The following is a 12,198-nucleotide window of genomic DNA, read 5'->3' as shown; positions in this document are numbered from 1 at the left end:
ATTGAGTTTCCTTCTGCCAAAATTAGCAAACAATTTTGGCGAGAAAAGCAAAACCAAGGAAAGGACATAGGAAGGAAGTGGCAAGTAGGGCAGATGTGAAGAAAGAGAGATAGCGGGAAAGGGCTGGCACTAACCCAGCACAGAGGAGGGAGCTGGTTGATGGAATGAGGAATCAGAGACCAGGATGGAGAGAAGGAGAGGAGGGAGCAAGAGAAGAGAAGAGGACTGCTCCCTTCTCCCCATCCATGCCGCCACGCAAGTGCTGCGTGATGGCTGCCAGGCAGGAAAGAGGGAGCCCAGCCACTCTTCTCCAAGGTGGCCGGGACTCTGCAGGGGCCAGCTCAGGCCAAGGGAAGTGAGCACATTGGCTTTGTCACTCAAGAGGCTCCTGCGGCTCGCTTTCACCCTCTGTCTAGCACCTTTCGTTCTTACCCTCAGATAAAGTAACACAGAGCAAGCACCTTCTAACTGAAAATGGAATCAGGGAAATCACAGAAAATCTGGTCGTTTCAGGAGCTTCAAAGTGTCTTAGTGTGATCTGGTATCTCATTTCCCTTTCCAGAGCCTTAAAAGGCATTTTGCTGGTGCTGGAAAAGCAAATCCCACCTGCAACAGGGAGAGCAAACAGCTCTCGGGGTTTTGCAGCCCTCCTGCAACACCTCGCTCCAGGGGAGAGCGGAGCAAAGTGTCCCGCTACAGAGAGACTCGGCAGTGGGATAAGTCTGCAACACCAGTGTCCCCACTGCAGAGACCAGCTGCATTAACAAATTATTGGCGTGGAAGGTGGGGCACACAGGACACCGCTCACAGAGCAAACGGCAGGAGGGAGGCACAAGGAGGGGGAGGCAAGCAGAAATCGCGGGCAGCGAGGCTGGGCTTAAAAAATGAGGGCATCTAAACCATCCTCCCTACTCCAGTGCCTCACATATATAACTAGATGCTCACATATATAGCAAGGAGCATCCTCAAATGACACAACATCCTTTACACGTTCTTTCAAAAATTTTTGCACAGTCTCTTTTCTTGCTGTTCACAACAGAAGTTTTAAGAGCGATAAGGTTGAAAACTTTTCTCGGAAACGTGGCAAAATCACTGTAGAGTGATTTATGGCAGTATTTTAAACTGTGAGCGTAAACAAGGTCACACTCTGGTTTGATCTGTAGATTCAAAGAACTAGTTATGTAAAAGCTCCTGCTTCCCATCTGAAACCACACTGTGCAGCTGCAAGCATACTGTAGCCACAAATATTAGCATTTCTTGGCTCACTCACTACTTTGCAAACATCTGTCAGAAGATTCGCTACCCCAGCATGTGCATTTGTGATCACAATTTGTCTACAGCTACAGAAAGACACCTGTAAAGGGTGCAGGAACGTAAAACACAAGGGCAAATTACACCTGAAAGAAGCTCTACTGAGAATGTAACACATCTACCAACAACAAGACAGAGAACTTTCCCCTAAAAAAGATATTTTAGTTGATTTAAATTTAAATAAATTTAATACAGCCTGAGAAAGTGGCTCCTGGTGACTCCCCGCTGCCCAGGGTGCCCCAGCCTTCCCGAGGGCCGAGGGTTGCGCGGCACCTGTCCAACACCGTCTTTAGAATAAAAACTACTTTAAGCAGAAACCTCTCAGCACCAAAGACAAACCGACTCCTTCTGTTAGGGTTCACTGTTCCTCCACGGCAGCGAGGGTGAAGTTCTGCTATTATTTAATCGTGCATTTAGTACCCTGAAGCGTTGCCTGCTGCTCTCGATTATGCGAGTCTGACGTGAGGTTGTTCCAGCAGATGGTGCTGCTTCCAATAAAGCCCAGGCAGCTTTTCAGCATTCCCCCCGGAGAAAGAGGAAAGATGTCCTCGCTTTTATCCCTGCTGGCTGCGTGAAGGGCAACACAGCAAAAAAGCAAAACGGAGAAGCAGGCTTCATCTTTAAAAAGTCAGCGTATTAAGGAGCCGGCAAGAAAAGTACGACTGTCCTCCTTCCCTACACGGCTGGGAAAGCGCCAGTGCATCGCAGCAGGTCCCACACAACGCTGACCGGCTGCTTCGAGTGAAAAAACGGGCCCTGCTGAAGCAGGTTACGGCCTTTCGAGATGACTGCGCAGATGACCTTTCTTACAGGGACACGCTAAACTTCTAGAAATGACTGACCATCTAGCTGGCACCAAAGCCTTCACTGTTTTCTTTTTACTTCAATTAAAGCTTGGTTCTGTCTCCACAGTTGATACCTGGAATCAAACTTTGCCCAAAGTTATGGCTTCTGAGAACCAAGATTTTGCTTTAGATCCAAGTCTATTTGTGATATTTTGTAACCAAACAGTAAAACCTCAGATGAAAAACTGCTTTTAATTCTACGAAATCATGATTTTATGTCATTTCTTGGAAGACCTTTTAACACAGAAATGGTGTCATTTAACTGGATATGAATTTTTTCAAAACCCTTGTACTATTTTAATTTTTTTTCTAACTAAACAATGATTAAGTTAAAACGAACATAGCAAATAATCAAGACAGTGCTCTGGGTGTGTCTGCAGTATTTTTTTCCCTTTTTTTCTCATAAATGATTGCTTGGGCTGGTAAATGGCATTTCTGTGGCTTGGCTTTTGAGACGCTAAATATTTTCACTCTAAGGAAACACTCGAGGGTCCATCGCACTTTCTGTGATTCAGCAGCTGTGCACATACCCACTAACCTCAAACAGCAGTTCCCCAGAAGCAAAGAGTCACCTGAAACCTTCAGCAGGCCAGAAAGTTGTATTCTGGCTCCAAACTGTGAAGCCTGTTATTTCAGGCTCTGAGGACTGAGGGCTTTGTGCCCACCTGCCCTAAAGTGCTTTTATTTATTGAGCTCTCCTCTTTGTGACATGCAGATTCACCCCGTCGCACCTTTGGAGAGCTCTGTTGTTAGTGATGCAAGCTGGAGTGCTTTAGAACAGTATTTTGTGCCCAAAACGTTCCCATTCCAAAACTGAGCTAAGCTCGGTTTGGAAAGCACCAGCAGTGAATACACAAGCTGCTGATCAGTTCTGACTGCCTCAACGCTGACAAAGTGCAGATACTTCGGCCGAATGCCAGACTGTTATTTCCTACCTCATGTGGTAGTGGGCGGGGGCTAGCGGTGAATTTTTTTTTTCCTGAAAAGTCTTGCTTTCAATCCCAGAGCAATTCTTGCCCAAGCAATATTATACTGGGGTCACACTCATTCTTTTGCCTGTTTCACTGCTTTTAAGTACCCTTCCATTATGAGATTTATTGCATTTTTCCAAACCCACCAACCCACCATTTGCAGTATTTCTGCTCTAGTGCTTTACTGGTTCTATTATATTTATTTCGAAATAAATAGCCATGACAGATCACCATGCAACAAACAGGTCTTGACTGTTGCTGTGTATTTTTATGTGCTCACGTGCAGCTCAAACACTTTCACTGCACAAGCCCATTCTGCTGTTCCTGTTCCCAGAGGACCAGGAAATCAATCCAGATGATCATCTCTCATATCTCTCAGGAAACCTCTCATATCACCGCTGTTCTTCTTTCCATATTCTCAAACTTGCCTTTTTACAGAGGTTGCCCTCTGCAGACAAGGAAAGGCCAAGACTCAAGGCAGAGGCTGCTCACAGATCCCTCTCAGAGCTGCCCTCTGCACCCTGATCATTTGCTTCGAATGGCTTTTGCTGATAATGAGGGAACTTTCCTCCAGCTCGTACCCCAACACACCGTGACTTCCTCTAGGGTGTTATCCAGAGAAAATCCAGGTGCAAAGCATAGGCTATTTCATTCACACTCAGATGCAAAGTGCAAGAGCAATGGCGTATCAGCAGAAGTACTGAAAAGCACTTGGTAGGGAGAGAACGGAGCAGTGCCAAAGGCCGCGCAGCAGCCCCAGCCGGGCTGTGCCCGGGATGTGTCAGCAGGGACCATCTGTCACAGCATCTCCTGATGAATTACATACAGCTGAGTCCTCTCCTCTTAAGGGACTCTCATGTAAACAGCAATGTCTAAGCATAACCAGGAGGCCAGGCCTCCCAGAGGGGCAGGGGCGACACCAGGAAGGCAGGTGGAGCGCTCATGGGATGCGACCTCTAGCAATACCGTTTCAAACAAGAGTAGTCTGTGGGCCGCGGGCAGAGGTCCACATGTGGGAAAGCCTACGATGGCTGTTATTTACAGTTTATCTTTGGTTTGGAGTGACCTGAACGTGGCCCTGCCGAGGCAGCAGAGACGCGCTGACGGCTAGCTGTGATGCTGTTCCCAACCCTGCGCTGTACAGCAACTGCCCCTCTGCTCGAACTGGGCACAGCTTCAGGCCAAGACTTACCACTCATGTCAGTACGTCTTCAGGCCACTGTTGTAGCACTTCTCTTTACACACTTTCCATTAGTTTAATACGTAATGCAGTGTGTTGCCCAGAGCCAGATATCCCCGGCACTGGTTTACTTCAGGTTGCTTTAGCCTGCGCATGCTAGCAGGCTGGCACAAAGAGAAGGCTTGCTAAAGCTTCGATAAAATGTTTACCTTCATCCATGCCATTGAGTATTTCAGTTAAGTCTTCATGTTTGCTGTCGTACTGGTGTTCCTTCCACGTTTCCCCATTTTCACTTCGAAGTACGATTAATTCTCTTTCCTTCCCTCTCATTGATCCAAAATGTGGGATTTCCACTATGACGGGGCTAGACAAAAAAGGAACCATATTATTTTTAATCATATATCTCCTCACTGCCCTTAACTTTCCTATGGGCATTCAATTCTTAAGACAACTACAGTCATTTTAAATAATAAGCGCTGTTATGGTAAAAATGAATTTAAAATTGCCAAAGCTGCACAATCCTTCATCATTTAAACTATAAGCCTTACGTAGCTTAAAAATATTTATATGTAGCTCATTTTTAACATAAGCTTTATGAAACAGCTGTTGACACGAAAAGAGGCTACAAATTTTGGTAAAAACAGTTTTCCCTGCTCATTTATCCTGGGATGTAGGTGATCCAACCTGCCTCCAGCACACACAGCACTGTTGATTTTTAACTGCCATTAGCAAAATTAAAAGCAGGATTTGGCTCAAGGGATTTAAAGGGCCAAAGTTAGTTCAGAAACAGTCCAGCTATCCCAACGCATGCAACAGCTACTGACTGCAACAGGGACTGTGCGTGCGTGTAGGATTTAGACTTCAGGCTAAGTCCCGGCCTTTTAAAAGCTCCCTCTGGCTCTGTGTTCATGCAGCTTCTGCGCAACCAGACAGGCCGTTTCTCATCACTTTCTCCTTCTGGTTCTCATGGCCCAAGTCCCAGCTGCAGCATCCGTACGGGAAGCGTCACTGGGCAAAGTTTAGCTCCTTTCAGAATGGATTTCTCTGCGTTAAGCAACAGCATGACCACACTGATATTAGTAACTGTCAAACATTTTGGGGGGAAGGAAGGGGAACGGGAAGGCGGTTAAATAATACACCTACGTCACCGGACAATGCACCTTACACAGAGGACTTCAAGTGCATTATTAAACAATCATTGTGAACAATCAACAGAAACCACCATTCGCTTCATGTGCCATTCCTCAACAAAACAGACACTTTTGCCAAACGCTTCACAGGCAGGATATGCAGATTAAAATATGCTAGGACAAACTGACTGAAATCACACAATAAGTGAACAATTATGGATTATGCAGCTTTAAGACATTTAAATAGACAGTATCATTATTTTCCTACAGAGTTTGCAAAGGATTTCACCTCTCTGTAATAACTCAGTTAAAGATAGTATCACATGATGGGGAAAGTAGGCAGTAATGTACTGTACAGTACTGCACCCCGGCAAGGTGTTGGGCTGCCCCTCAACCAATCAATTACCTGACTGGGGAAATCAAAGCAGCCATTACGAGTGAAAATACAAAATAGTTGGAAGTTCAGAAGAAGAGTTAGATTTTTTTCCACGAAAATAGTAAAAGACAGTTTAATTAATGCATATTTCAGATGCTTTTAGAAACACCCAGGCTGTTCTCTTATCTTGAGTCCTTTAACAAGCAATGTAGCTGCTGTGTCCCATTGTGTGCAGCAAGTAAGTACCAAAAATTCAAATACATTGTTTCTTAAGATATTTACTCTCTAGTTAGAAAGGAATACAAACGGAACACTAACATTGTAATACAATCTTTGCAGGCTAATATGTCAGATACTGTCTCTGTAAATATTTAGAAACCACACAATTTTGTGCATGAAGTTTAACAAGAATACTTAGCGAGAAGGTATTAAACAGGTATTGAACACCAAACACTCACCAATATTTTGAAACCTAACGCAATAAGTTTCATGATATGGTTTGAAAACAACAGTCAAAAATATACAGAAACATTCTTACATTTTTAGCATACACATTGCAGCTCCTTTCGCTAGCATACTTGGGTTTTTAGACTTATTTTTAATTTAACAAGATGCCTCCTGCAGTTTGAAAAGATTAGTATATCTCCAACATTGTTAAATGAAGTCATTTACTCAATGACATTTTTTCTAAATGATCTTTCATAAATAATAGATTTTATATGATCACATTTTACAATGCTCTTCCCACCACAGACTCACTTCAAGGCCTGTAAATACCTTCTCTACCACAAGGCTGAACTTAAAGGACTGTCACTGTGTATTAAAATGTATTTGATGCAGTTGAAACACTTCAAATTTAAAAGATTACAAAAGCACAGAAGTTATGAAAGCAGAATGCTGGCAGTGAATTTTACATGCCTATAAGCACAAGGTAGTAGCAGAGCTATATTAAATCAAGCCACTATGATTTTCTTTCAGTGACATAAATCAACTGAAAGCTTCAGAAAACTGAAAAAAAATTATGGGAATAACAAAAAATTGGAAACAAAAGAAAACTGTAGACATTCTGTATCTTTTCTGTACATATCCTACCCAATAAATTTTGTTCCTTGTGGACCAAGCTGCAGGATTCGGCTAACCATGCTCTCGCCCTCATTTAGAGGGGGAGGACTTTTAGGAAGATGCAGTTTACTGAATAACATCCATGCAGCAGGAAGAGAAACGAGAAGGGGAAATTAGGAACAAGCTGTCATTCCCGACAGAACCGGCAGTTTACACCAGGGCGCCACTCATGGTAACGAACAAAATTTATAATTGCGGGGCGGGGGAAAAAAAAAGCCACATCATAGCGGATTGTTTCCCCTACGTGCAGCCTTGCGACACACCAGCTCCTAGCGTCCGCAGGCCGCCGCGCTCAGCGGCGCGTCCCGTCCCCGCCGCGGGCGGCCGGAGCTGGGCGGGCGCCGCAGCCGCGTCGAGGGCCCGGCGCGGCGCGCGGCCGCTTGCGGATGACTTCAGCTAACTGCTGCGCCGCGGCTCTGCCTCGGGTACTGTAGGCCTCGCACAGCGACGGGGCCAAAACCTGCTCCGGGTTACAGGCGCGTGACTCCTTCTGACGGCAAAGGGAGCTTGCGTGAGTAGCTGAGGGCAGGACCTGGCTTTTTCGTAGCTTCCCTTACTTTACAAAGCTCCCCTTAAAATACAAGGGTACTTTCAAGGTAGGAATGGCAGGTTGGCATTTTTTAATGTTTCGAGATAAGCAGCCTATCTTACATGCTCAGATGAGGTAAATTCAACGTTTAACTACTCAGATCCACAGGATAAAGGAAATAAAAGATGCAACATGAGTGTCAAAAGTGAAATTCATAGAACAACTCACCCCAAAAACTGTGCCCCTGCTGGCCCCATCTCTACAAGTCTACTCGCTAATCCTTCTCCTTCAACCATTGGCGGGGGGCTGGCCAGCTTATGCCTCTTTACCAAGCGGCAGGTGATGCGGGTCGGTGCCGTACACTTGCGTGGTGGGATAATAATTCTCATTCCATGGTGGCGACTACCCCTCATTGAACCCCCACGTGCATCAACCATAAAACTAACCAGGAAACTGTAGGGAGAAGGAAACATGTCAATGAAAATGGTCACAGATCAAGCAAGAAAAAGTTCAGGTAAATCAACAAAAAGTCAACTGTCACAATCTTTAAAATATTATTAGAAAAGTCCTCCCGATCCCAACTAAACTAAAAAGATCAAAAAGGTTCTTTTAAAATTTATACTTACACTTCAACTATTGGTTAACAAAAGCAGGAATTTCTAAAGCTCTAGCAACATCACGGCGAAAGGTGCAGCTGCTACTGAGTAATTTGGATTAAAAGAGTACACATAAGTAGTGTATTAGTGTCTTATTAGAATTTTTAACTGGCCCTCTGTTACTGTTAGTTCTACTGCCATCTACAAGCAAGAGTAATTGGCCTCACATGCAGAAAGGAACCAGAAAGTGTTTAAAAAAAAAAAAGGGGGGGGGAGAAACAAAACTGTTCTTTTATTTTTAGGATCTCAGTCCCCAAAACCTTCCCCTCACACCCCCTTGTGAACACCCTGGAAGGCTGGTGGAGCCAGGGCTGACACTGCGGGCGATGGTCAGGACTGCTGCGGGGTTGCACTAGTGGGGAAGGAGTGAGAAGCCCAAGGACAACTTTCTTCAGGTTGCTAGCACTCTGAAGGAAATCACGCCATTACCCTTCTGTGAAGATGGCATTTCTTATCAAGAAGCTACATTTGATGAAATATTGCAGTTTCCAGTGTCATTCCAATGTATAACTTTCCATTTATTAATACAAGGGAAGAAATTATATTTTAAGTGGTAATTGGTAGGTTTAAAGAAAAATCTCTTTATTAGAAAAAAATGAATATTAAGAATTACCATTAATAGTCATGAATTTTTTCTTCCTCAAAATAGTGAGAAGCTGTATTCGTGAAGTGTTATGGTCCTTAACCAAAAAAAAACCAGTGACAGCAATGGGGAATGGACTCCCAGGACAGGCAAGAGAATTCAATCTCCTTCAAAACTCTGCAGCAAAAATCCTTCCAATTTAAGGGGATCAAACATCTAGATTCTTTTAAGGCTAAGCACAAATAGGGGATCTCTTTTGGGGCTTCAAAATACCTTCTCTTCTCTCACTAGAGCAATGATGCTTCCCTTTCTATATAAGTGCCAGGTGGACACTTCCAGTTCTCTGTATAAATCTGTTCTGCTTCTGCCTAAAGCTGTCCCTGTCAAAATCCCAAATATAATCCGATATAATTTCATGGTTACCACTGGGCTTCAACTAGTAGATGTGGTAATGGGCCAGCATCAACTGGGACACAAGTTACAAATTCAGTCTTGGTGCCAACACGTTTTTGTCTGCTCCTTCTGTGTGATGTGCAGACACTGGCACAGCTGGCAGCTCTGCTGTGTTTTCAAGGCTGTTGCCAAAACTTTCTGATCTTAAGGACTAAAACTTAAGGTAATTAGCAGGTGAATCCATTCAATTTCCTGGTTTCTTACTGTAAATTGAACTAAAGGTGAGAACAAACAATCCGGGGGGGGGGGGGGGAGATTGAAGATTCTTGAAAAAAGCTCCCAAGCGCTCTGAAGTCTGAATGGGAATTCATGTAAGACAGTTGCACTCGATTTTGATAACAGCAGGATATCAGAAGTAACAGTTGACATGTATTGGCCAGTCCTGCAAAGTCCAGTTGTATTTGGAAGCCTGGCCAACCAGGGCAGGGGAAATACTGCACAAAAGCAAGAGTGTCATCAAAACTTTGCATTTAGTGGTCTGTAGGAGACATGTGCGTATGGAAGCAAGATATAAACATATTAAGTAGGAAAGCAAAGTTGTCCAACTGAATTACAGAAAAATAAACTGCCATGTTTCCCTTCTCAAACTAAAGAAAAAAAGAATCACTGGAGAAAGGGGAGGTGAAACAGTCCTCTGAGCTGACCTAACTCCAACTGATCTTTTCCTGTGGTCCAGGTACTTTACAGTGCCAAAGCATGGAGTAAAATTCACCATATTTCACAGGTAGTTTTCATACAAATAAATTGTTTCCAACTTTCTCTCCCAGGTAAGCACACTATACACTACTGAACAAAACTGACTGTTGCCACTAGGGTATCCCAGTTCCTCACAACAGCAATTATTTTTCAGTGGAACGGGATTTTTGCTGAATATTTAACCAAACATTTTCTACAAATATTAGATCTGTGTGTTAAAAACAATACTCTCAACCTTTAAATTATAGAATATATAAGTGATGGCAATCAATATTTATAGATCACAAAACCTTTTATGTCAGTAAACTTTCTCGACTCGAACGGTTTTCTGCTTGCTAACAAAAGGCCGTAACAAGCAAAGAAGCCAGCTCTAGAGGGCTCGGGCCTTTGCTTCTTTCTCCCCTTTACTCACTGAGCACTACTCAGCATGCTTACGTTACTGTCGGCATGTTTATGCTGCTTTTTCTCCCTGCAGCTGCTCTATATGGTAGATGGTGAACCCCGATAGGATCAGGAAGATGCCACCGGGCACATGGAAGGAGAGGCCAACGGCAGGTGTACTCCTCAAAGCTGGCAAGGAGCCAGCTCCCAACTCACTGTGAAGGGAGGTCAAGACAGGCCATTAAAACTTACTGTAAAGCAAAGTAAAATATTAAGCAGGGGCTCAGAGCCCTAGATCACAGCAGGGGAAAATACTGAAAGGAATCTGTCGTAGTTGTATCTTGATGGCCTTTTGAAAATGCCCATGATTTTGGTGTGCAGAGAAGACGGGACCACTTCAAGCTGCATGGAAGTATGTAGGGCAGAGAGGTGGCCAGCTAGAACATACGTTCAATGCCTATCCATCAGCGACTCCGGAAAGGCACATGTGACACTTGCTTTGGTACAATGAGCTCGTTTGGGGAGCTGCATATCATGCACGTGATTACTCACATGTTAAGTCAGCTCATAATTAACAAAAGTTTTTCATTTCTTGCAAAAATGGAAAAGCCAAAGCTTTCACTCAGATAAGATGTGCTGTGTTGGTAGGGGACATCTGGGGCAACTAGACACGTGGTCAGAAGAATCCAAACCTGATTGACCCAGGTATGAGAGAGTGGATTTTCAACAGCATCTAGGCACCTAAATCAACTGACTTAATACAAAAATCAATGGAAGTTAAAACCTAAGTACCTACAAAAACCTGGCCGCAAGTTCTCAGGTATGTTTATATCACAGACTGCAAGGTCGTGCAGAGACAGCTGAGTCAGGTTTGATACCAGGCACCGATAACAGCCCACCCTTGGCAACCTGGAGCTCTCACTGCTGATATCACTACTTAGAGGGAGGGTAGATTAGCCCTGGGAGTGAATCTACTCCCCACCACAGCAGCTAGGCCAGCTTTGCAGCCAGCTTTGTGCATCTGCACCACACTGCAGCATTCAGTGAAGACAAAACCCTAAGCAGATCAGCCTTTACCTTTATCTGGTGGCGTTGCAAGTAATCATTGTCAACAGCGTATTAATTATTTACTCATTTAGTTTTCAAATTAGTAACTTACCATTTAAAACAATAACAAACAGTATTTCATGCATTTTCAATCAAAAGGATTAGTAGCTGGTGCTTACCTAAATTAATACTTCGCTAATAATGGATACTACAGTATGATCTCTAAAACACAATGCTAAATGCTAGTGAGCATTTCTACTTGAATACATGGAAAAGATGAGGATGTGGCTGGATGCACTACAAACATCTACACACACTCTGACTGTGGGAAAAGAGTTAAAAAAAAGAAAAAAGAAAACAAAATGAGGATTCACAGAAAGCACAGAATTATCACCTGGAATCATACTGGGGAAGTGGAGAGGAATAGCTGCAAAATAATTTAGAAAGCAAATGGGAAAAATTAATATAAGATAATTAGAAGCAAGCAACAGAAAATATCAATAATAAGCGCAAAGGAAAAGTAACAATCAGAAAAATAACAAAAAGCAACACATTTGAAGGCCAACTTCAGAAATGATTTGGCTTTTGCTTCACATATCATGAGCTTTGTCATATAAAATATGCTACGCATGGAAAAAAAATATCCTAAAGGAAGTGTTCACTTAATTAATCAACACAAGTCCATGATATGTCTGAGAAATGGAGAAAACATTTGTGATTTACCTAGGTCAATAGAGAATTTATGGTAACAGAACTTCTTTGAGTTTATTTAATTCCCAAAACATGCTTCACTGTGTCACAGAAAATCAGTTCTTGTGCTTTTATATAGCAGTTTATTTTCCAAAGTATAACATATAAAGAGATGTATGGCAGGACATTTGAAAAGAATATCAAGTCTTTATACCATTCCTTACATTA

At 43.2% G+C, this 12,198-nt stretch overlaps 1 protein-coding gene across 1 annotated transcript in view; it reads right to left on the bottom strand.

Moving 5' to 3' along the window:
- The window catches only part of ANK3 (ankyrin 3), a 207,477-nt gene that overhangs the window by 46,474 nt on the left and 148,805 nt on the right, over positions 1-12,198 (bottom strand). Inside the window, exons 29-30 of the mRNA XM_067299783.1 lie at positions 7,693-7,917; positions 4,517-4,671 (exon numbers count right to left, since the gene is read on the bottom strand). Coding sequence (XP_067155884.1) covers positions 4,517-4,671; positions 7,693-7,917 — 380 coding nt within the window. The remainder of the gene's footprint in view (positions 1-4,516; positions 4,672-7,692; positions 7,918-12,198) is intronic.

The sequence above is a fragment of the Apteryx mantelli genome, chromosome 7 (genome assembly GCF_036417845.1).
Source record: "Apteryx mantelli isolate bAptMan1 chromosome 7, bAptMan1.hap1, whole genome shotgun sequence".
Taxonomy (NCBI): domain Eukaryota; kingdom Metazoa; phylum Chordata; class Aves; order Apterygiformes; family Apterygidae; genus Apteryx; species Apteryx mantelli.
This window is presented reverse-complemented; position numbering and strand designations above follow the sequence as displayed.